This window comes from Lathyrus oleraceus, chromosome 7 (assembly GCF_024323335.1).
Source record: "Lathyrus oleraceus cultivar Zhongwan6 chromosome 7, CAAS_Psat_ZW6_1.0, whole genome shotgun sequence".
NCBI classification, from domain to species: domain Eukaryota; kingdom Viridiplantae; phylum Streptophyta; class Magnoliopsida; order Fabales; family Fabaceae; genus Lathyrus; species Lathyrus oleraceus.
In genome coordinates, this window is record NC_066585.1 from 214,390,123 (window position 1) to 214,415,744 (window position 25,622).

At 32.7% G+C, this 25,622-nt stretch overlaps 1 protein-coding gene across 1 annotated transcript; it reads right to left on the minus strand.

Annotated features, from left to right (window-relative positions):
* Positions 1–11,688: 11,688 nt before the first annotated feature.
* Positions 11,689–14,579, minus strand: LOC127106469 (cold-regulated protein 27). Its single transcript, XM_051043757.1, has 5 exons — positions 14,370–14,579; positions 13,429–13,590; positions 13,043–13,328; positions 12,210–12,319; positions 11,689–12,123 (listed from the first exon to the last, which is right to left on the minus strand). Exons 1-5 carry the CDS (start codon positions 14,568–14,570, stop codon positions 12,067–12,069), a joined length of 816 nt encoding a protein of 271 aa, XP_050899714.1. The 5' UTR covers positions 14,571–14,579; the 3' UTR covers positions 11,689–12,066.
* Between the last annotated feature and the right edge of the window lie 11,043 nt (positions 14,580–25,622).

Here is a 25,622-nt window from a genome sequence, read left to right on the forward strand (position 1 = left end):
AAGGTGTGTTTATTATGTTCCTATCAGGTCCACATATAGTGTCTTTTCTTGAGTTTAAAGTAAGGGTTTGCTATTCCATTTTTAGTGGTGAAACTACCCTTGTGAAATCTTAAAAATGTCTAATGTGAGTTTGGATTTCAAAATCCGGACACGTCTATTATGCGTCAAATCATATTATCAGTGAGTCACATCCATTTTGTCACAAATATGTTGAGAGTTCAAATTTTGGATATAGTCTGAATATTGGAATTCGAAAACATCAAACGAGAAATCGAATATAACACCACCTTGTGTGTAATCTTTTTTTCATGATCATGTCACCATACTTCCAAAACCCTACTAAAATCTCAAAAAGTTGTGTACTTGAAAATAATATTCTTCGGATATTTTCACATCAAAATGAGTAAAAGAAGTTGAAACAAGTTGACATCGGAACAAAGAAAATGTGAGTGTCCTTCTAAATTGTGGGGTTACCTTAAGGAGAATAATACGCGGGCATTTAATGTGATTTGCAGTATACATAATCATGATTTGTGTTACAAGTTATCTGATGGACAATATATCTCGAGCAAAATTGAATTTTATTTACGAGGAAGTCAAACGAGCAGATAAAACATGTTCAGATAGCTTAAAGTGTGGTTGCACACTTAGAAGGACATGTGGTCTTCTATGTGCTTGTGTAATTTCAAAGAATATGAAACTTGATAGATCCATACGTATGGATGAGGTTTAAGTGCACTGGAAAAGACTATGGTTTGATGATAATGGTGTGATGACAAATGGAAAATCGAATATATCTATCATGTCTGAATAAGAGGTGATTCAAGAGATATCTTTGAAAGTTGTTGATATCATGAAAATACGCATCAAAGAGAAGATAAGGAAGATTGTCTATCCAGAAACCACAATTTTGAAACCACCCACAGAACTCGTAAAACAAAGGGTGCTCCTAAGAAGGTCAGGTCAACATTGAGTGACAATTAAACAAAGTTGTCTCCTTCCTATTTCAAACATGTTTACACACATTTTATGGATTCTCCAATTTCAAAATCTCAAAAAAGTTTTATCAAAGGTGCTCGCATTAGCAAACAATCACATTCACCACTTTTACAAAAACATAATGCACATTGAAGAGGTGTCGATTTTTATGCACAAATACATTGAACAAACTATGGATGTTGAGGGTGAGGGTATGTGTAGTTATCATGCTATTTCAGCTTTGCTTGATAAAGGAAAGGAGAATCATACATTTGTCTGCCAACATCTTATTAAAGAGTTGAAAGCGTATAAGGAATCATACACAAGGCTATATTGGAAAAAAAGATCATTTTGATGAAATTCATGAATCTATTATTCTTTGTGTTAGCGGTCCAGCACTGGAGGAAAAATGAACGTGTTTCCTTAAAATGAGTTGTTTTATTGCAACTGCGTATAACATGGTGTGTATTGATATGACAAGATATGGATTCTCGGATAAAAAATCCACTTTGAAGTGACCCATCTCAAAATTCAATCGGGCGCATTATGTGTATTGGATGACTTTCAAAATCACAATATTTTGTTCAGGTTTATTTGAAATCGGAATGTCATATACCACAAACATCCCTGGATTGGACAACTCATTCAACAAAAGAAGCTCAAACTTAGTCGAATAGTTTTTTGGATCAGATGGAAGAGTTCACCAAGTTGAGCGAGATTGAAAGATAATCAAAATATCAAAATTCATAGGCAGAATCACCCATAGATATAGATTTATGTGGTGACACGTCTTTTGATACATTTTAGTTTCTATCTTATAAAGTATTTAGACGGTGACTCGTTTTTTGTATGCAATATTGGATTGTTATTTTCAATGATGTAATCCAGATACATTTGGATGTATTTTAATGTATATCTAACATTACTTGTATAAATATTGGACTTAAATTATGTCAAAAAAACAAGTTCTATTTGTGACAGATTCTATCTGTGATGAGTGAATCTGGGTTTTAAACTCCGGACGCACCCCCATTTTATATGCATTAAAAAGGTGAATCTGAATTTCAATATCAAGAATATCCTCTAAGACGTAATTGGGTTTCTAAGGTCCATATTGATCTAAAACTTGTATAAATATGGGATCCCCTCACATTTGTAATAAAAATACCACAAAATGTCTCAAAACTCATATCTCGCATTTGTCTACTTCAACATCGAGGGCCCACGTCTTGAATTTAGGTTATCACTTGTCTTTTCGATCTGAAATCAAAACTAGAGAATCTCTTGTGATACCCAAACAATCGAAATGTTGTAAAGCTTGATTATCATTCGCCCTCGATTGACAAAAAGGGAAGATACAATTCAACAAATTTGAGATAAAGACAAATGAAATTTAACGGTTATGTGGAGTACATTTCACTGTTACGAAACAAAGGGACCGATCTAGGTGGATGCGATCGTTGGGAGCTCGATCGACGATATTCTAAAGATGTTGTAACGTTAGTTTTAGGATAACAACAATCTATATAATGTTACGTATTCTATGTATATCAAATGAAAATGTTATGTTAATTTATGTTGTTCTTTCTATTTCTGCAATTGCTTATGGTTTGTGGTGACGGGAACATTTCGGATTTTAATATTCGAACTAACCCTTGAGCATTATGAAAGTTTGAGTTTGAGAATGAGCTTGATTTAGGTGAATCTATATTTTAAAATCCAAACTTGTTTCTACCTTTGATTAGGCAAAAATATGAGAGAACTTGGTATTTTGGATGCGTCATGATATTAAAATCAGAAATTTAACAGTAATCTTAATTTTTTATTTTGGTGGGTGAGCAACACATAGGATGGGAAAAACACTCCCTTAAAATATAAAATAAAAGTGTAATATATAAAAAAAGGTTATTTATTACACCCAATATATTGCTCTCAAATTTTATAAAAGTTCAAACCAAATACAATCATATATCTAGATGTTAATTTTTAGAGCAATTTTCTTTTCTCTTTCAATTTAACTCCTTCTTACCACCACTACCTTATAAGTTTTGAAAATATTTTATCTTAAGGAGCTTATAGAAAAAAATGTAGTTAAATCAATCTTAAATATGATATTTATTAGAAGAAAAATTGTGTTTTGCCCTATTCATTTTTCTTTAACTATCTTATCGAATTATGATTTTTGTCTTCATCTCATACATTTTACTGAATTACTGATTTATAATTTTACTAAGAATTCAATAATCAAATAACTTTCTCCTATAGATGATGTTAGCTTATTCAACCTTGTCTATAAAGGTGTTTCTTCATTAATGTCATTGCTTACTAAACTTATCATTTATCCATTGTTTCTGCATTAGAAATATGCTAGAATCAATTTCACATAGTAAAAAAATCTTAAATAATTGAATCTATGTTAATATTCTTCTATTAATTTTTCAACTATAATTAAAAACAATGTGCATAACAATTATTTGAAAATTGAGTCATATTTATAAAATTAGAGTAAAATATAGTTATTACATAAATATTCAACTGACCTTTTTCTCCTTTCCTTTTTACTCCAATTGCTCTTAAATCTTCATTTGAATAGTCAAATAAAATAAAAGTGTAAAAATCATGTTAGAATAGAAAATAAAAATAGTTAAATGCAAACTTTAGCCTTGTATCAATAGAAACAAAAGAATAAATAAATACATAAAAAAAAAAAAGACAAATAGATGTAAAGGGAAAAATGAAAAAGTGAGAGAAAAGGAAGAAAATGATGAAGAAGAAGAATAAATGGTCCTTGGAGTGAAAGGTGGAGTCATCCTTTACTTTTCTCTCCTTTGCTTCATTGTTAAGATAATTTGTGAAATTGTATCATTGTAGTAGTAGTGAAAAATTAGTGACTTAAGTAACATATGAAACAAATAAGAAGAAAGAAATGAGGAAATCAGTGGAACAAAAAAGTAAGAATATAATAAGTAGGCAAGAAAATTAAAGAACAATAGATGTTTTGTTATTAATTGAATAAAAAAAGGAGCAAGAGGTTATAACGTACGAGTAGTGTAGTAGTTACTTTTGAGTTTTGATAACAATAATAATTAATTAATTAATTAAAATTGAAACAGAATGTAGAATTCAATGTCTTGTAAATTTTGATTACTGCATATTTGCGTTTGATTTGTTTAGAAATGAGGGATTAAATAAAAATAATTATTTGTATACTCTATTTAATATTGAAATTAATCATGATTTTAGATAAAACAGATGATAAGGGACTGAACAGAGAAAGTTTTTGTGCAAGGCACAAATTATAGAAAAAAATCAAGATGTAATTTTTAATTTTTTTTCTTAAATATCTCTCTATATTAGTTAATATTTTGTATTTACTACGGTTTAGTATTAAGTATATGGGTTTGACTCTACTATTCTTTTACCATATTAATATAAATATAAGGATCACTACACATTATAGTTCATGTGATCGATTATTCATATTCATTCTCTCTTTTTATATGGTAATAAGAGTCTACTAGGATTCGTCGTCAAAAGAAAAAGATTTTAAAAAACGTTCCAGCAGCAATAGAGAAGGTCGATTTTGCATGTTGAAAGGGTGGAAAAGAATTTAGGCGGCCGAATCATGGAGAAATTCGCATATTAGCGAAATTGGTGTTTTTAAATGCTTTTTCGTGTACATTTGAAATGAGCATTTTCGGCATCAGATGGGTTGTGTTTTTGGGACAGACCGAGGTCCTTTTTTAGAGTTGATAGAAGCTTGGTAGATTTAGCGGTTGTTTGTGGCGTTTTGGTGGTGTTCTACATTAATATAGTGTGTTTTTGTGCGGTTTCGAGTTAAAATTGTGTATGTTGTTATGTTGTTGGTTAAATAATGTCAACGAGAAATGAAAATAGTGTAGAAGATAGTTCTAAGAAGCCACTTATCGAGTAGTTATATTGTTGTGTTGTTGGTTAAACAATGTCAACGGGAATTGAATATAGTGTGGTTTTATTACTACTTCCACAAAACTTACTGACATCCAGCTTGATGGGGATGGTGAGAACTATGTGGAGTGGAAGTATCTAGTTAAAGTTAGTCTCTGAGGAATGGGAAAGGATGGACATTTAACATAAGCATGTCCAAAGCAAACAAAAGCGCCAACAATTTGGAACTCAGAGGATAAACGTGTTTTGGCCTTACTTGTGAATTAAGTTGATAAGCAAGTTCAATTAGTTATTACTCACTACAAGACTGTGAAAGAGTGTTGTAGGATTTTTTGAAATTTACTTTTGGTAAATCTGATAATCTAAATCGCATTTATGCTCATCGGCTAGAGATTTTCCGCTGCAAACAAGATAAGCGTAAGTTGATGGATTGTTTTTTGGAGTTTGAGAAATATAATGAGGAGTTGACTTTTCTTCTAGCGTGCAAATTTGTAGAAGGGATGTTAACTCACTAATCATCTTGCATTGTCACTCCACAACAAAGTGAAGTTGGTGAGCACAAAGACAAACACTTAATGGAAGTTACCTGAGCTTTATTGTTTGAGATAAAAGTTCCAAAAGTTTTTTGGGCTGATGCAGTACTCACTGTTGCCCACTTAATTAATCTCATGCTATCATTTATTTTAAATGGTGTTATCCCATATTCCATGCTTTCCAATCATAGGTATATTTTTTCTCATCCTCTTCATTCCATTGTGCTTCAGGTTTAGGTATAACAACACCATCCGCATTGGTCATAGTTATTTCCATAGGACCGTCTTGGATGACTTTCTATACCTTCCTATCAATAGAGCTGATATGAATACGCATACAATCTTTCCAATAACTATAGTTTTCACCAATGAAAATATGCGCTCTATTGTACGCCTCTTTAGGATCGTTACTCATTTTCTAAAATGTTATATGCGAAGCACTAGATGGACCGGTGCTCGTGATACCACTTGTTAGATGATAGTACCGATCTAGAAGGGGGGGTTGAATATATCAGTATTTAAAAATTTAACGCTTTTTAAAATTATTTTTAAAGGTTGTGAAAGCTCCCTAGACCATGATCATCTAAATGATCTGTTACTGAAAAGATCGGATATGCGTGAAACCTAATGGAATGACTAAGATAAAACAAATCAACAACAATCTTAATCAATCGATCAAATACACAAATCCTTGATATAGCTACCACCAATGATGAATTAAAGCAATGAGAAAATAAGTAAGATATTGATAAACTTGTGTGAAGTTAATTTTATCAAACACTTGGTGTGCACACTACACCAAGTCTTAATTTTACTAGAATTAATTGTGTAGAATTTTTCTTAGTTACAACCAAAGTGATTGCAATAATTTATCGAACAACTTTAATGCATAATAATTAAGCGAGATGAAGTTTCCAATTAATTTCAAACAAGATTCAATTTATGCAGAATTTAAAGAGTTAGAGAAAGAGAGAACAACACTACATTTGTTTAGACAGATCCCTTTTCGTCCTCGCTTAGGGTACGTCTGCCCCCAATTCTAAAACTAGAATTGAGATATTTACTATCAAATTGCAAAGTTTATACAAGAGAAGAAATTATCACCACCAAATAAACCTAAGTGTTGTTGCAGATCCTATTTACTTTTCTCCCCTTGATTCGAGTTGAATCAAGTGCTTCAAACGTTTCGAACAAACCTCTGATTGTAGCTACCTTATTGCAAGAACTCCAAGTTCTCCAAAACTCTAGCTCGACTGGTTTCGATCGCGACACGCTTGATCCCAAACATTTCTTCACAATCCTCCGGTTACCGTTACTCGTTCGAATGAACCCACCGTTCTTCAAACCTTTCACTCGGCTGAACCTATGAAGCAAAAATTTATGCAAAAAAACTCAAATCTTGGAGGATAAAACCCTAAGATTTTATTCAGGAAAAACCCACTCAAAGCATCTACCCAAACTAAGATACACAATTCTATTTAGATGTTATCATCACAACAATGCAGTATGATCAACAAAAAATGATATGTGTAGTTGTTGAAATATGAAATGAAGAATGAAGATGAAGAGGAACTTTAACGTATATCTTTCACTTTTCTTGTTAATTGTTGAAAAAGAGACTCTAGAATATATATATATATATATATATATATATATATATATATATATATATATATATATATATATATATATATATATATATATATATATATATATATATATATATATATATATATATATATATAATGCATGGATCAAGTAAAAAACATAACAATTTTTTTGTTGCAAAAATACACAGCTGAAAAATGAGTAAAAATAGTGACCACTCAACCTGTTCACACTGGGCACTCGACCTGTTCAGACCCGCAACAAAACAACTCAAATAAAACAGGCAAAGAATCGACTCAAACAGGAGATAAGTCTACTCATCTTGTTTTTCCAAAAATGAGTTGACTTATTCAGACCCACAACAACATGATTTAAATAAAACAGGTTATGAGTCGACGCAACAGGTGGATGAGTCGACTCATCTTGTTTTTCTAGGAATGATCGACCTGATCAAACCCGTGAGTTACACGGAATATGATATGCATGAATGAGTCGGCCGCCCCAAGGCATGAGTCGACTCAAAGTTCTTAAATGGTAAAATATGAGTTTTTAAGATGTATTTTGGTCAATCCAAACCATTCTCTTATGGACCTAAGGTACCAACAATAATCAAGTGCGTTATTGATATATATGAGATGCTCATATATGCATAGGCACATTAAATTCATATTTTGAGCATGTTAGAGAATGAATGCACTCTACGATATGATGACACCTTCCAAAGTACACAGTATGAGTTACTAAAAGGTTTGACATCATTAAAATAAGGACTAAGAACCTTTGCCCTCACAACACACACACATACATACATACACACACACACACACACACACACACACACACACAGAGAGAGAGAGAGAGAGAGAGAGAGAGAGAGAGAGGAGAGAGAGAGAGAGAGAAGAGAGAGGAGAGGAGAGAGAGAGAGAGAGAGGAGAGAGAGAGGAGAGAGAGAGATAGAGATACACACGCGCATACACATATACACAAACACACACACACACACACACACACATACTCAGAGAGGGAGAGAGATGGGATAAAGGAAGATAGATAGAAAGAAATAGATAGAGAGAGAGATACATACGCACACATAGAGAGAGAGAGAGAGATAAAATCCAATAACTAATTATATATCCAAATACATTGGCGAGACCCCTATTAATAAATTTTAGAATTTGGCCTCATTCATTAGGCGAGTCGTGATTCACCCGCGTAAACGTAATCTTCAACCCTCCTTCTAAGTCACCTTGGATTTGTTGGGAAAGTTGTGATTCACTTAGCAAACTTTCCCCATTTTCCAACCCAAACTTTATGTTTTGATTTTGCTAGTCGAGGATCCATTCGCCCAATGAATTGACTTTGCATGCTCATACCATTTCATAGTGTCATTGATTATCTGGTCGAGATATAATTCCCCCAATGAATTTGGCTTCATTTTGGCCTTCAAGTCTTGGGTCTTTTTCTCCATTTTGTTCAGCAATTGATTCTTTCTTCAACGTTTTTCAATCCATTAACCTATGATGATCGAAATGTAATAAAACATAATCATCACATAATTTCATGACAATATTCAAATAAAATATAAATTGAGGGTTTTTCATGTTACTTCGTGTGTAAGTAAGCTAAAATAAGTGTTTGAATACAATGGTGATAAACATGTAAATTACAAATTTATCAGTTATCCAGGTTAGAGAGTAAGAATTTATCTATGAACGATCCCTTGATTGATATATGTTGTGTCCTCTGTAGCAATATCTCTTTAAATGTTTTTTATTGCGATGAAGAAGAACGACTACGAGGAAGCTAGAAAAAATTATTAAGTAAAGTTAGAGGTGTGTCTTAAGCGTAAGAGCGGTGGATTTGGGGTCCAAAGAGTTCAGGATTTTAATATTTTGTCGTTAGGTAAATGGTGTTGGAGGCTGGATGTGGAAAATGGAAGGGATTGTGGTAGCACGATATGGAGTAGGGGGTGGGCGAGTTAGAAAGAGTGGAAATTATTTTTTCAGTTAGTGAAAAGATGTAAGTGCAATTAGAAGATGGCAAGATGCAATGATTGATAATTGGTTTGACAAAAACTCATAAGAGTGATTGAAAATGAGATTATTTCGAACTTTTTGTGTGATTCCTCGTTAGAAGGGGGAAGTGTAATGTGTTAGATTTAAATTTTTTTAAAGTTATTTGAGAATTAAGAGTGTTAGTTGAAAAAGTTAGTAGACTAGATTGGAATATGATGGTTGATACGATGGAAGTGGCATAGAAGACTTCTAGTGTGAAAGGGAGAAAAAATGGAAGAATGTGGATCATGTTATATATTTATTATTATTATTAGAGAAATAATACATTAGACAAGTGGGATTGAAAAGTCGATCATGGTGAAAACTATTCGAGTAAAGGAGTGTACTAAATGATGGTGTTCTTTAGGGCGAGAGACCTATTATGTCTTTTTTTTATATCTTAACATTTTAGCGGCAGATTTAAACCGCCACAAAAATTATACAGTATTTTTTTAAAAACTTTTAATTATTTAACGACGGTTTTCAACAATTTTAAAGGGATTTTAAACCGCCAATAAATAGGTGAAAATAAAAAATAAAAAAACCTGAAATTTTTGTGACGGATTTAAACCACCTCTTCATTATTAAAATACAAAAAAAAATATGTTGCGCCCGTTGAGAGACTTATTAAGGTCTCCCACTAGACAACACCCTAAATGATGTCTCAAATGGAGAACATCGACAATTCTAGCATCCTAGAGATTATTTGGCCCAAAAGTGCTATTCTGAAAGTATTTTTGTTTGTTTGAAGAGTTCTAAATAATAGGGTCCCTCCCTTCTAAAGATAACCTTGATATGATCCCTTCTAAAGATAACTTAATCGTCGCAGAAGTTCTCATATTGATTCACTTGTGTCTGTGGAAGATGTGGACAATCGAAAACATTTTATGTATTTTTTTTCTTCTTAATTTATAGTCACAAGTTCTTAATTGGTTCGGTATCTCTTGTGTTCTTCCTCTTTTTCTTGTGATTATGATCTACAATTTGATAGAGTGGTCGAGTGTGCTAAAAAGATTATGTATTGTATACATTTGATTTGATTGATTTGTATTTGGACTATTTGAATTAGGGGTAGCAAAATAGATGAATTTGATGGATATGGATTGGATTGTTAATGGATGGATCAAAACAATCCATTAGTCCATTAACAATCCACTAAAAGTTTCTTAAAAATATCCAATCCAATCCATCTATTAAGAATAAAATTCATCCAATCCATCCATTATCATATTTTTAGGGGATGAATATCCATCCATCCATTTAAAAAAAATGTATTTTTTTTAAATTCAATTTTTTTACTTTTAAAAAAAATCACTTAATTTTTCAAATTTTTTTTTTTTATTTTAATGAAAAAAATCCAATTTTTTTTCTAAAAAAAACAATTCTTTGGGGGAAATATTTTTTTTGGAAAAAAAAATTTTAAAATCATTTTTTTACGAAAAAAAATTAAAAAAAGTATATATTCGTAAAAAATAACTTTTTCGAAAGTAAAATCAAATTTCGGTATTTTTTAAAAAAATGATTTTAAAATTTTTGAAAAAAATCAGTTTTTGTATTTAAAAAAAAATAAAATTCAAAAATAAAAATAATTTTATATTTTTCAAAAAAATAATTTTTTAATATTTGAAAAAATTCATTTTTTTTTTAAAAATTAGATAAAAAAAATCTATTGGATCATTAGAAAAGTGTGTTTGATGGATTTGATCCATACTTATAAATTGATGGATTTAATCCAATCCATTAATTTAATTTTTATGTAATGGATAAATTAAATGAATTTTTTGATGGATGAATTTTGTCTTAATAAATCCAATTACCACCCCTAATTTGAATAGAAAGAAACATAGTGCCGATTCAAAATATTCTTTTTAATATGAAAAAGAAAATTCTTTCGGATCCTATCAAACGACAAACGTAGAGATACCTCTCGACAATATGTCTTATTTCAATGTGTTTGTACCATCCCATTATATTAAATAAATTAGTTATTGTTGTTAACTAGTTATCATCACGAAACTATCAGTTTATTTTCTAGCTTCCCTTCTGCTAATGAGAATTGAAACATTATCTTGTTGATGGATCATTCGATATTGAACTTAAGTACTTTATATTAGTAAATATGATTAGGTGACACAAATCTTCAAGATATTAACGTAAAAGCACTAGGAACATGATATACCAGATCTTTGATGGTAGGTAGTGATTAGTGAAGTTGTTTAGTATATATCCAGAGGAGTTGTTATCGTTGTTTTTAGTATTCCACGTATTCAAAAAGTAGAGATAAGATAAAGATCTTGCCATCTTAAAGCAATAGTACAGCTAAATTTGATGAGATTTGCTGTCAAAAACACGTGCTAATACATGCACTTGATCTGTTGATCAAGGGACCTTTAATCCTAATAAATTAAAAAATATCTTTAGGTACCTCTAAGGTTTTTTTTTTATTACTAAAATAAAGGCACCCCTAAGTTTTCATGTTTTAATATTAATTCCAAAACAAAAAATTGAGGTCTGATGAGTTGTTTAAATTTTTCAAATTTGACACACTTGAATAATATTCTTGTCAAAGGATTCTTCGAAACAATTACTTCAAAACAGTTCCCCAAAAATCCATCTAACAAAAGAATCATACAAAATCCTTATTTGTACTGTGTCGAAACAGATTGCTATCAAAGGATTCTTCCTGCTATATTACATTAAACACCTATGGGTAACCTAACCAGCACTAAATTTAACAAGAATAGAGTTTCCATATTTGATTTTCCTTTACATAATAAGCCCCTCAAATTTCTTGAAAGGGCACTAAGTAAATCGACTATTCTCGTGTGCTATATCAGCCTCTACAGTAAAATTTGAGGCTTTACTCTAAGTTGCATACTTACCTATCCCTGAGAAATGAGGTGGATCAGACTTTAAGGCATGGAAGCTCTCTGGGTCTGGGGAGTTGAAATATTAGTTCATGTCCTTCATTCTCTGGTGTTGGTTGAAATATCAGTTGTTTGAAACATTCTAAAAGGTACAACCTGTACATAAAAGGAACATGAAAAGCTAAGCAACCCATTTGAAGTTACTTGAGATTGTTATCAGAAAAGAATTAACTCCACAGTACTTGATCGGTGCTTGAATCATCAGCTGCAACGGTCTTCAACCTTTTAGCCACAGGCATGCTGCTTGAACTGGCTACGTCATCTTCATCTTTAAAGTTTTGATCAGCGACCTCTGATATGCCAAATAAAAAAATAAACATATAAATATCCCAACCTTATTCCTGTGCAAAAAACTATCACAATCATGTCCAGCGTTGTTGATGGCGGTTCATCGGGAGAGCCAAAATCCCACCATATGGCGGAAAAACCCGCAATATCGGCCGATATGTACTATTGTGGCGAGCCCAAAAACTGCCATGAATATCCACCATAGCGGCCATGGCGCCTCAATTCGATAATACTCATGTCATGCTCAGAAATGATTTAAAAGCATAGTATGGAAGAACCGAAGAAATAAATCATCGCTCTTGAATACACTCATTTTCAGGACCAGAAAACTAATTTTATACACATTTCAGATATTGAAATGCATTACTTGACATTACAAGCATTGCATTACTGAAGACTGATACTTCAGTGTTCAGTCCTTTAATAATTCAGTTTACTTGAGACGTTGATTTAATTCTCATAGAAAGGCATAAAACACGTAAAAACATACTGTCCCAACAAACTTCTGTCAATGTATATGACTGATCCAACCAATAAAAGAATCATGTGAAACTATGGGTTTGTACATCATGTTGGAATATTGTAGGCAATGACTTAATTATAGAAGGAGAACAAGGGCTCAGGTATTACAGTAGTTCTGTATAAAGCGCTCTGGAAGAGGCAGATAAATCATCCACGTTCAATACCCAACTGTGAAAGCATAAAAAGAAAATATAGTTCAGGCTACCTGTAGTACTGCAACCCGATTCTCCATGGAATGAGCATTGCTTCTCCAAATAACTTCTTGCTGACTTGTTGGCAAATGATGAACTCCCACTGGCATGAATTTCCTGGTCAGAAAGTAATCCATGGTCATAGGTACAAGGCTCTCTCAAATTACAAGCTTTATCTAGCATTGCATCTCCCGGTTCACTTCCTGTAAGAACATGAGAATCAGCTGTGCTCTCTAACACGGGAGCAATTTTTTCAAGGCTGCTGATCTTCTTCTGGCAGCCATCTTGTAGAGCCAGAGACTGAAAGGGGAAAAAAAGGGATAAAAATGCCTGATTATAAAGGGGGGAAATTACAATACGTAAACCCAATGGAGACTCTAAATTGGAATTTATCACTGACCTGTCTAGGCATATCAGTTATACATTTATATGTTTCATCGTCATTATTGTGAAAGCTCCAACCACGTAAATGTATAGAACGATGCAACTCATTCACAAATGAGGCCTCTAAAGAACTAAGATATAATTTGTGCAGTTGATCTGTCCATCGTCTAGACTGGTCCTGGTACAATATTTAAAATTAAGTATATCCTTGCCAACTAAAATGAAGTGAAAAATAAAAGCTTCCAAATTCACAAGCAATAAAAAACAAGGTCCTAGGATGGACATGATTTATTATCGACAAATTCAATCTCACAGAGAGTAACGGAAAATGTATAAATAGCCTTTTGAAAAATAAATCATGTCAAGCAACAAGAGATATTGAGATATTCCAGAAACTAAAACTAGTCAGTCTACACAGTCAAAAAATCTACTTAAAATGCCAATAACCAATATCAGATATTAGATATATCCAAGACTATTAGCCAACAATGGTATGAAATCTCTTGTGATCTTTAAGTTTCACATTATTAAACGGATCAATACATCTTCAAGAATAATGATTTATATCCTTTTCAAAACCATATTTCCTTATGTGTTGTTTTTACATTGATTTCATGAGCCAGTCATGAGGATAATAGCACATTAGAACCTGTAATAGCACATTGATCTAGCTAATTACAAGATTTACAAAACATAAACTCAATCCATGAAAGCTCGAACGCCATGCAAAGCACAGTTTCGAATTTAAAAAACACCATAAAAGAAACACGCAAAGTGCTCAAAATACCTAAAAATCCAAACGGCTATTTACAGAAACATTCTCATCCAGCAAACAAAACTCAGGAATTTTCAACAAAAAAAAACGAAGCATACAAGAGAACGGAAAACGAAATCGGAAATTCTAACATCAGTTGCGTAAAAGAAGCTTCAAAAGTAATGTAAAGTGAGCGACGTTACCTGAAACGGAGCGATATCGACGATGGTGGCGGAGGAGTCATAGTGAACACCGGAACGCGTCAACTCGGGGAACGTCGGCGAGTGGAAATCACGACGGAGATCCTCTTCCATGGTGATCGAAATTTTAATTAAAAATGAAATGAAAGAATAAGAAACCCTCTTACATTGTTCGGTTGAAGAAGAAGAAAAAAAGCTCCACATGGCGACGCTTTTACACGTGTCAGTGTATTGTTTTGGTGCCACGTAATCAGGTAGAAAATATCTTGAGGTAATGTGAGCCAGATATTTTTGGGGGTCGTGGAGTGTGTGTAGTTGATGGCGCGTGTAAGTCGTGAAGAATTTTCTAGTATCCAGAAATTGTCACATGGATATGATCGCTTCTGTCAGATCCCGTTGGGTATTGACCACGCCTTTGCTGGCTCGGATTCTACTCTCAGATTTATCAAGTCTATTTTTATTTCTTTACTTTATTTTTATTAAACATCCATTATAAATCTTAGTCTTACTCTCTTTTTTTTAATTAAAAATTAAATTATAAAGTTGTTTTATAATAATAATAATAAAGCTTAATGCATTATTTGATCTTTTGAATGTTTCACTTTAGTTTCTTATTTAATAAACGTTCGTTTTAAGTCTCTTAAATGTAATTTCGTTAATCACATTGATCATGTTTGATAAAATTTATCAACTTTTGTTAATTTGTACATTTGTGACACTCGAGCTCGATGTTTATTAGTTGACCTTGAATTATTGTATTACATATTGATTTTTAAAATTAAAAAGAATGCAAGCTGAAAAGATTCTTTTTTGGTATTTCGTTTCACTCTATTCATTTCACTCTCTCTCTCTCTCTCTACTCAAACGAAACCCTAGAACTTGAAACTTGAAGAGAAGAAACGACACCCAGGTGAAATGACACCTTCATAGAAGACGAAGTTTATTTAGGTCATCGAATCTTGTTTCAGCAGAATACAGAGAAGAAGAACAACTTCATTCATCTTCAACCATAAGGTACGAATACTCATATGTTTGTTACGAAAAATGCAAACTTTTTAGGTTTCATACCATCTTCCTTAATGTTATTTCTCATTTAGGTAGATTGTTTAGGTCATTGAAGCTTATTTCACCAGAATATGGAGTGGAAGAAGAACTTCATCCATCTTCAATCATAAGGTACGTATACTCATTGCTTTGTTACTAAAAATGTAAACTTTTTAGGTTTCTTCATCTTCCTTACTGCTATTTCTCATTTAGGTAGAAATATTAGGTCATGGGTAGTCATTTTTAGTGTATTATGCATCATGAGGGTGAGTTTGTTGAGTTCACCAAATTAGGTAATAAAGGGTTAGAGGAAACTTGAGATGTTGATCCTGATTTTTAGAGTTATTTTGAAGTTTTGAGTGGGTTAAAGGATGACAAGGAAATTAGGAGGATGAAGACAATTGCAATATTTACTGATTTAGTGCATTTATATGTTATTCATCCAATATTACAACCTGTCATTATTGATGAACCAATACTCTCACTAGAATACAATGTGGTAGGGACCCAATGTTGTTGAAGAAGGTACCACTGACACTGAATTAGGAAAGAATAGTGTAAACGGGACCACTATAGTTGAAAATGTTGTGGATGAAGGAGACAATTTGAATGAGGGGACCACTATTGTTGAAAATGTTATGGATAAAGGAGACATTCTAGATAAAGGGGTATTTGTAGTTGAAAATGTCGTGGATGAATGAGACATGATTGATAAGGGGGCAATTGTTGTGGATGAGGAGACCACAGTGGTGGCTGATACTGTTGAGTTTCAATAAGAGTATATAAATGAGAGACTAAACTGCAACATTAAAGAAGATGACCAGGGACTAGATTAGGAGACCAATGTGGTTGATGAGGGACTAAATTGTAACACTGTTATAGATGAGGGACTAGATGGTTCAACTATGAAAGTGATAAGTCAACCATTTCAAGGTGGAAAGGATAACATTGAGCATCCTGAGAGACAACTGAGCCCATATTTTCAAAGGATGTATATTTGTTTTAAGGCATGCAAAGACAATTTTTTCAAGTCCTGGCCTATAATAGGTTTGAATGATTGCTTCTTGAAATGTTATTATGGTGGGCAAATACTTGCAGCAATTGGAAGGGACCCAAATGACCAAATGTTGTCGATTGCATTTGCTGTTGTGGAAGGTGAAACCAAGGATTTATGGAGTTAGTTCCTAGAATTGTTGGTAGATGACATAGGAGGTGCAAGATAATGCAAGACATACGCATTCATCAGTGATCAACAAAAGGTAATTTGCTTTGACAATGTATTTTCTAAGTTAATGTATTTTTCTATGTTGAATGTAAATTCTGAGTTGAATGTATTTTAATACATGGATTGTTACCAGCTCTTGATGAATTGCTCCCTGAAGTGGACCAAAGATTTTGTGTTAGGTATATTGTATCACATTAGTCCTCTAGATTTCTATATTTTTCATAATGGTCCTTTAACTCTAGTTTTTGTGTATTTCAAGCCATATATACAACGACTTTAGGAAGAAATTTCTAGGAATTAATCTCAAAGAACCCATGTGGAAAGCTGCTATAGACATTTATGTGAATGCATTTGAAAAGGCCATGCTTGAAATGAAGGACGTAAGTGAGGAGGCATTCAAGCACTTGCTAAAGATTCCACCAAGTTTTTGGAGCAAGTCTAGGTTCATGCCCAATACATTGTGTGATACTCTTATGAACAACATGTCAGAGGCATTGAACTTTGTTTTTGTCATAGCTAGGGCCAAACTAATTGTAACAATGATTGGAGAAATTGGAGTGTATCGCATGCTGAGGTAGGAGTCAAACATGTAAAAGATTTCCAAATATGAAGGTGATACTCTACCAAACATCAAGAGAAGGATAACAAAGGAATCAGAAAAAACCAACTATTGGATTGCGAGGTATTAAATGCTGACTTAGTTTTACATTTGGATTGTGTTTTACATTTGGTTATGAAGTTGAATTCTTATTGTGTTTTACACAGGTGTGTGGGTGAATATGATTATGAGGTTAGACATATCTCATATAAAAGAGGACCAAAGATGCATTAGATAATACGAGAGATGAGACACAACTAAAGCGCGCTAACTTTGGAATCAAGTTCAGTAGGTGCCACATGATTTGACACAACAAAGTTACTTGCAAATTGCCCGCACCAAGTCAGACAACTGAGTCGAAACCAAGTCATCCTGGTCCAAGTCATTATGAACCAAGTCAGCCTACATCAACTCATGTTTAAGGCCATGCAATGTGATCTTAAGTATGTTATGTTTTTGTATTACTGTCTCTGTAACTTTGGCTTTTTGTATTGGTGTCAATGAACACAAACTTTAGCTTTTTGTATTAGTTTTAATCAATAGAAACTTTGGCTTTTTGTATTAGTGTCTATGAATATAGATTTTGTGTTGCTATGCCAATATCAAAATATGTATAAAGGTCTTAATTTTGATTATGTTAATGCAAACAACATTTCGTACTTCCATACTATAGCTTTTGATTGTGTTTTCTTTAATGCAAACAACAAACAAAATTTTGGCTCTGATAAATAACATAAAACAACAACACTAATTATTTCAATTTAGTCCATTTACTAATCACACATATTTCAACTTAGTCCCTTTATTTATTACTTTGATTTCAGTTAAGTCCCTTATTTATCATATATAATATTTCAAGTATCTTATTTTATATTTTTTTTGTTTCATTAAGATTGTTGTACTACAATATTACATACCATATTTTATAACACAGAACATCACAAACACATTTGTTATAGCAAAAATGATAAAAAAAAAGAGAATAACACATTCTTTTGATCAAGACATTTCATTTAACTAATAGAGAAATATACATAGTTTTATAACATAACATTACATATTGTTTTCAGCAAAACCCTATTTGAAATACATGGTTAAAACACTAAATTCAACCTAAATTAATAATTGATCCGATGTCGCACACGGGTAAAAAACGAGTAATTAAAAATTGTAGCTTAGGGAAGCGACACTCAAATGTCGTATCACAAGGACTCTTATAACAACCTGTATAATATATATCTAGAACAATATCATACATGTGTTAATTTTTGGTATTGTCACAACATAAGAGCCTAATGACATCATTATATACACATGTGTAAACTAAAAATACATTTATGGCACATGTTATACAATAGAGCCTAAAAATAAAACAAAGATCTAAGTGCAATCTCTTCATTGTAGATAATCCATAATAGAATATTACAATAGCCAAAACCTTTGAAACATCAACAAACAATTTCTCTTGTATCAATCCTGCAAACAATACCTGAAAAGCAACAAAAATATTGGGGTGAGATAATAATCTCAACGAGTTCCCCTATCCTATGGGTCCACTCGGTTCTACGGGTTTTTCTAATTGAATCCTAACTTAAGTATTTATCTTATTACTTGTGTATCACACATACAACATAACCAAGACTTAAGTGTCTACATGATATCCGTAATGTATGGAAACATGTCACCTGAGTTCTCATAACTCAGTAGATCATTATTAGGAAACCACGAAGCATCAATCCCGGAACGAACCTATGTTTAGGCCAGACACGGTTCACTCATGCCCATATGATTTGACTTTCATGGTGGATATCGGGCCCTCTATGGGACTCAAACCCAGTTCAAGCGACCGTCACTCTTTTGGGACTCGAACCCACTTGGAGTATCTTTCACCGTATGAGACTCTAACCCACTCAAGTGTCCACCTTTCCCCCATATCCACATGGTTAGGACTCAAACTTAATTGAGGCACGAATCATTAGTTCCACATCCCTATCTATCGATTTACATAAGACTTTGAAATGGTATGTGCACATCATTATCCGAATGCATGATTATAGTTCACAACAAATAGAATTTTCGGAGCAAGGCTCCTCACAAAGTAAGACTTTTGGAACAAAGGTTCCTCACCAAAATGTTAAATTAATCCTTATGGTATCCATCAAATACTAGGTGATACATTCACCAATTCTCATGTTACACATAAATTCTCAAGTAATCATAGCCACTTATACACATGTTCCATACAAAGCTTATTAACTCATAATCAGGCGAATACTTCTCCATGATACACATCGAGGTACCATTGCGTGCAATCATCACCACATAGTTCATTTCCATATCCTAGATTATCTTTCTAAGTCATTCACCTAGTTATGATCCTAAGTTTTCCTCACTCATCTTCATAAGGTTTTAATTTTATCATTACACAATCAATATAAACAATAATTCACAATAAACACCACAAAAATGTTTAGCATGCATCATAATATGGTTCATAGAATTCATAAAGCACACAAGGTAATATAACATGGTACAAGAATCATAGTTAAGCTATTACATAAACCGCGTCAATCTATCTTATTCCACGTTCACGTTATAAGGTAAACATTCATCCAATCATACTATCGTGGGAATAACCGGACTATAAGGGAAGACATAATGGAATAACTCATATAGACTTCTCTCTATATCATGGTCCTTTTTGTTAGCTTCTTAATGCTTCTGACCGCATCCAAAACGGAGTTACAAAACTCAATTACCAATCGATTTAACCTAATTGAGATTCTATGTTAAAATCCACTCGATCTCATATAATTCGACCGATTAATGTTAACCTAAGGCATACATATCATGATGCAAGTTATGGGACTTCTAAGATGCATTATAACCACATAAAAATGTATTTTTTTGTGCATAAAATAGGGGTGGAAATCAATTGCCACACGAGTGCAATCGATTGCACTAGGGCTCATAAACATTCTGCCAAGCGAAAAATAGAATTTATGGGCATGACAATCTTGTCACTGCTACTTTCCTCAAAATTCACACTTGTAAACATGTCTTCTTCAATAATTAACTATGCTAACCCATTCCCATTCATACACCAACATTAAAACATGGATTCAACATCAAGAACCAAAAACAATAACAACCTCACACAATATCATGATCATAACACAACAACACCAACATAGCACCACAAATCATTTCGCAACAATAATCAAATACCACCACAACAACGTAGCTTCAAGTAAGGCAACAAACATGGATTCAACCTAAACCCTAGAATTCCCAAGTCATATAATCTTCCTCTAAAGCTAATTCTAACTATGGAACTTACCTTTAGAGATGAAGATGATGAAATTTGGTGAAAAATATGAGATGAAATCATGGTGTGGATGATGATGAACGATGATGTCTTCCATGGCTTTCCTTCTTCTTCTTCCCTTTTTTTTCTTCCTTTTCTCCCATCTCTTATCTTCTTTCTCTCTTTCCTTTCTTTTCTTCTTTCTGATATTTCTGTTCTCCTCTTATCTACTTTTCTTTCTTTATTTTATTCTTATCCACTTCTCCTTATCCATATAAATATGTATACTATATAATATGTATAATATATAATATATAATATTAAGTAATGATACAAAATATAAAAATTGATCTTTTGTCTTCTAGTACAAATTGACCGATTATTAATGATATCAAAATGTCCCCTCTTGCACTTATTAAAAATGGTCAGTCTCCTTTAATAATAATTGATTTCTTCTGAGTCCACTGGTTACTCTATTTATCCCAACTGACAACTTTTAGAGCACATAGGAACTCAAATTGTTCCAAATGAAAAGAGATAGAGTGCATAGGAACTCAGTTGGTTTCAACTGACAACTAATTGAGCATTTAAGGGAATATGAGATATTACACTCTGTCATACCCTAATTTTTAATTCTAAGACCCCACATACCATTGGCATCCTTGCATACAAACAAGGTCACCTCTTGGTCCATCTCCCTCTCATCTTTGGGGTTTCCTTTTATAGGGATCATCAAGCACCACTTTGTTGGTGTTTTTACCTTTGTATTTATATGATTAATTTCTTATCTAACCACTAATAAAAATATTAAAAATATATTTTTATTTTCATTAAGTTTATTGTGCAAGGTAGGTCTTTCCAATCAAGAGCATCTCAAAGTCTTGTTGCTTACTTCTCAAGGAAAGTCAAAGGTTCACGTGTTTTTTTTCATGCCTTCTTCAACAAGTAACTTCAAGCTTTGAGAAATATAATCAAGAGGAAATCAAGGAAAGCTTATTTTGAGTTCATTTGACCATCCATGTTCTTTGAAATGCAAGGAAATTCCAAGTACACAAGCTTGTTCCAAGTGGTTTGACCCAAAAGTCAACATTTAAAGTCAAGGTTCCAAGGATCACAACTCCTTCAATTCTCAACATTTTTTATTGCTTCTTTTTGCATATGACTCTTCTCAACATCATATACAACTTTTATTTACATAACAAGATCCAATTATGCTTGGACGATCATCAAAAGTTTGGATACATTATAGGTCATTTGTGGACTTAGTGAAATTTGACATATTTTCAAGTGACTTTTTCTCAACTTTCAAGATTCATAACTTCTTCAAATTTCAACATTTGAGACTGATTCTTTTTTAACAATGTCATTTGTGATGCCCTCTACAAGGTTTCTTCAAGGATCAAAGTTAAATTATGCTTGGAAGGCCATGGAATTCATTGAGACATTATAAGTCATTTTCAGCCATGGTACACTTGAAATTTTCTAAGTTATATGATCCGTTTTTCATGCCAACTTCAACATGACATAACTTTGTGCTCAAACATCCCAATTCAACCTTTTCTGGCATATTTTAATCTTTGTTCTGATGCCAACACATTGCGAAAAGAATGGTATCAAAAAGCCTCATGAGTAGGATGCCCTATTGGGTTGAACATGGTGAGTTGGAACTGAAGAAATCACCATTGCCCGAAATTTGAACTTCACTAATCTCAATTCCAAGCCAAATTAGCATGTGTTTTGGACCAAAACATGTTTAACCAAGTATTTAGAAGTTAATTGACCTTTGAAACACATGATTTGGCTGAGTTTTGATGAGTTGCAAGTCACACTTTTCTCACATTCAAATCAAATTTGTTTTGCACAAATTCAGCATCATTCCACACGTATTTTGATCCAAACACATTCTCTATAAATAGAGGAAGCTACTGCATTCATTTCCAAGCGTTTGAGAGTCAAGAAATCCCTATTGCAACTTGAAATTTTCCAGAAAAACTCAACTATCATGTTTTGAATTCCAACTTATTTCAACCCAATTTCTTGATTCTATTAGCATCTTCGACATCCTCTAAAGCTTTTATAACAATTCCCAAGCTCTGAGACCTTCTGAAGTGATTTAACCAGATCGAGCTTCATCAGCTTCTGATCACCATCAATTCCTAAGCATCATTTGAACTCAAACAAGTTACCACAATATAGTCTTTCACTCTCTGATGCTTTCCCCTAACTTAGCTGGTGTTGATTGATCGTGTTCATCATTTTATTTTATTTTTCGTGGCTTGCTTTCTTATGAAACTTCTATGAAATTCCCTTTGCTCAATTTAGATAAATGAATTTAGAGCATAAGGTTGAATTTGAGATTAGAAGAGGATCACAATGGTGGTGGTCTCGTGTTCTGAATTTACCAAATGATCAAACTCCGGTGAGAGCTCACCGGAGTGTTCCATGTCATTTGAGTTTGGCCAGACACATTTAATAAACAAAATGTTTTGATTGAATGGTTTTGAATTGGATCCCGTGTGCTATTTCTATCGCGTTTCACCGTGCATCCTAATCTGAGAAGTGTTGGATCTGCCACACCAGTTAATGAGGCGTGATCCAACGCTCTGTGTTTTTTCTGATTTTTAATTTTTTTCTTTTATTATTTTTAATTGCTTTTTCTTTTAAAATTTGTAGTAATTTCATTTTTCATCCAAAAAATTCCAAAATGATTTCTAAAATTCTCTTTTATTATTCTTCATATGCTTTTTATTTTTCCATATTTTATTTCATTGATTTTCTATTTTTTATGAATTTTATCTTTTCATTTTTGTTTTATTTGGTTTAAAAATACTTTTTTTTCATTTTTAAATTCTGGAAAATTTATTACATGCCCCTTATTTTATTTCCAACCTTCCATAATTTTCTTGGCCATTTATTTGGTGTTTTGAAGGAATTTATGGATTTTTTATTTTATTTCTATTTTAAAATACATTTTTAAAATACTTTTGGTGTATTTTTATTTCAGTTAATTTCATTTTATATTTGTGTGACCTTTGTGAACTTCTGTTGGCCTTGGATCATGATAGTTTGGACCATAAGTCTCATCAAACTCAATGGATTTTGGATGTTGATGGGGTGAAAAACCCTAATCCACTAAAATGGATGATTTATTTTGATGATGACTTGATCAAACCTTTGATCCAATTTGGGTGTGACTTCTCTTGTCTCCTTCTTCTTCATCTCTTTCGTTTCCCTTTGATCAATTGGATGGCTTGTGTCCAGCTTGTTCATGATGTGTCGATTGGTGCTTGATGAACTTTCATCATTCCAAATCTATATCCTAATTGATCATGGATCATTTAAGGTACTTTGGATTGATGCACAAGTTTTCCTAAGTGTCATGAAGTATGGATTGAAGTAATGGACCATCCTCCTAGCCTTTGTGCTTGGTCATTCCTTTTTTTTTGTGGCATGACTGTAGGATAATGATTTATATCTCATTTCTCTAGCATGTATTAACACTAACATTATTATTGATCGGCCTCAGATAGTTGTGACTTCTACATAAGTCCAATTAGGATTACTTAATATAACACTAAATTTATCCCAAAAGCAAAGACATTTTTATAAGTGAGATTGTATGTCTCCTACTCCCGATGGTATTGTGTGAAAATATTGCCCCCTCTTCATTTATAAGAGCTAGTGGCATACTTGTTGATTTTATCCAAGTTGGAGCCCTTCTCATAATGATGTACAGGTTCATGTTTTCATGCTTGTGGGCGAATAGTTGAGTATTCTCCAAAGAATGACCAAACCATCTTTCATTTTTGATTACCAACATCATTTACTAACATTTTACTTATATTAACTTTTAGTTCAATGCCATTTACTTTATGCTCTTTTATTTTATGACATTTACTTTATACTTTATTATTAGCATCCCATATCATATTATTTGTGACTATGTTGTTTGTTCTTTGTCCATTTGGACTTTTTTTCATATCCTTGTAATGAAAACATTAATATAGAAAAACCTAAAAAGAGACTTGGTTCTCATGATTCATGGGCTTGTGGTTACTATCCTTAGAATTGTTGTGGAGTTATGGACTTAGAACTAGGACCTTGACCCTTGCTTTGGGAGTTTGTGATTTGATACCTTGGGTTTCATCTGGTACCTTTAACTTTGGACTTCTTTTGAAGACTTGGCTTGGTTACTTTGGTTTCATCTGATACATGGATTATTCTTTGCTTATTTGGCGTACTTGAGGCTTAATCCAAAGGAGTGAATTCTTGCTTGACTTATGTCATAAAGCTTGTTATCTATTGTTTAGATCTTTCCTCCCTAGATTTTACTTTATGCTCTAGGATAGTCTCTTCTTCTCCTCCTCTTCTTTAATTTTCAAAACCTCCTCCCTCTTTTTTTCAAAACATTATTGTTTTCCAACTTGAATCATTTTATTAAACCTTGACTTTTGTCAAGTGATTTTCAAAACCTTTACCTAATAAATGCTAATTCATCTTAAGCATATCCATATCGATTCCAAAAGACTTAAAAAACGCATAACTCATTCAAATTGTTTTTGTGCCATTTGTGCACTTTTCCTTTTAAATTTTTTCTCAAAGTTTAGACATGAGTCATTTCTATAATTGATATATAATTCTCATATCTCCATAGTATTGATGATAATTCGTTTCCATCCAAGAGAGCTAGTGGCATACTTATTGATCCTTATCCAAGTTGGAACCCTTCTCATGTTGATGCAATGTTCTCATGCTTGTGGGTGACTAGTTTAGTATTATCCTTAAAATGACAAAATGTATTTTCATTAAAAAATAAGTCAAAACAAACACCTTTGTTATTTTTACCACGAACTATGAGGTTTTGATCCTCCATTACAATTTGTTGGTACGTAGGCATGAGACTTCAAAAGGTCTTGGCAAACACCAAAAATCATAAAAAACATTTCTTTTCCCACCCCTCAAATCTTTTGCAAAAAACACTTTTTTCAAACTAAAATGTACATATTTTCAAAGAGGTTCCGATGGAGTACCATAGATGTTTAGGGTGCTAATACCTTCCCTTTGAATAACTACCCCCCATAC

Excerpts from the sequence above, each read along its gene's own strand:
- LOC127106469 (XM_051043757.1), bottom strand. The coding sequence starts at position 14,570 with ATGTGGAGCTTTTTTTCTTCTTCTTCAACCGAACAATGTAAGAGGGTT. Across the intron at positions 13,591-14,369 it reads TCGATATCGCTCCGTTTCAG|GACCAGTCTAGACGATGGAC; the intron begins GTAACGTCGCTC and ends ATATTGTACCAG. Across the intron at positions 13,329-13,428 it reads TAACTGATATGCCTAGACAG|TCTCTGGCTCTACAAGATGG; the intron begins GTCAGTGATAAA and ends TTCCCCTTTCAG.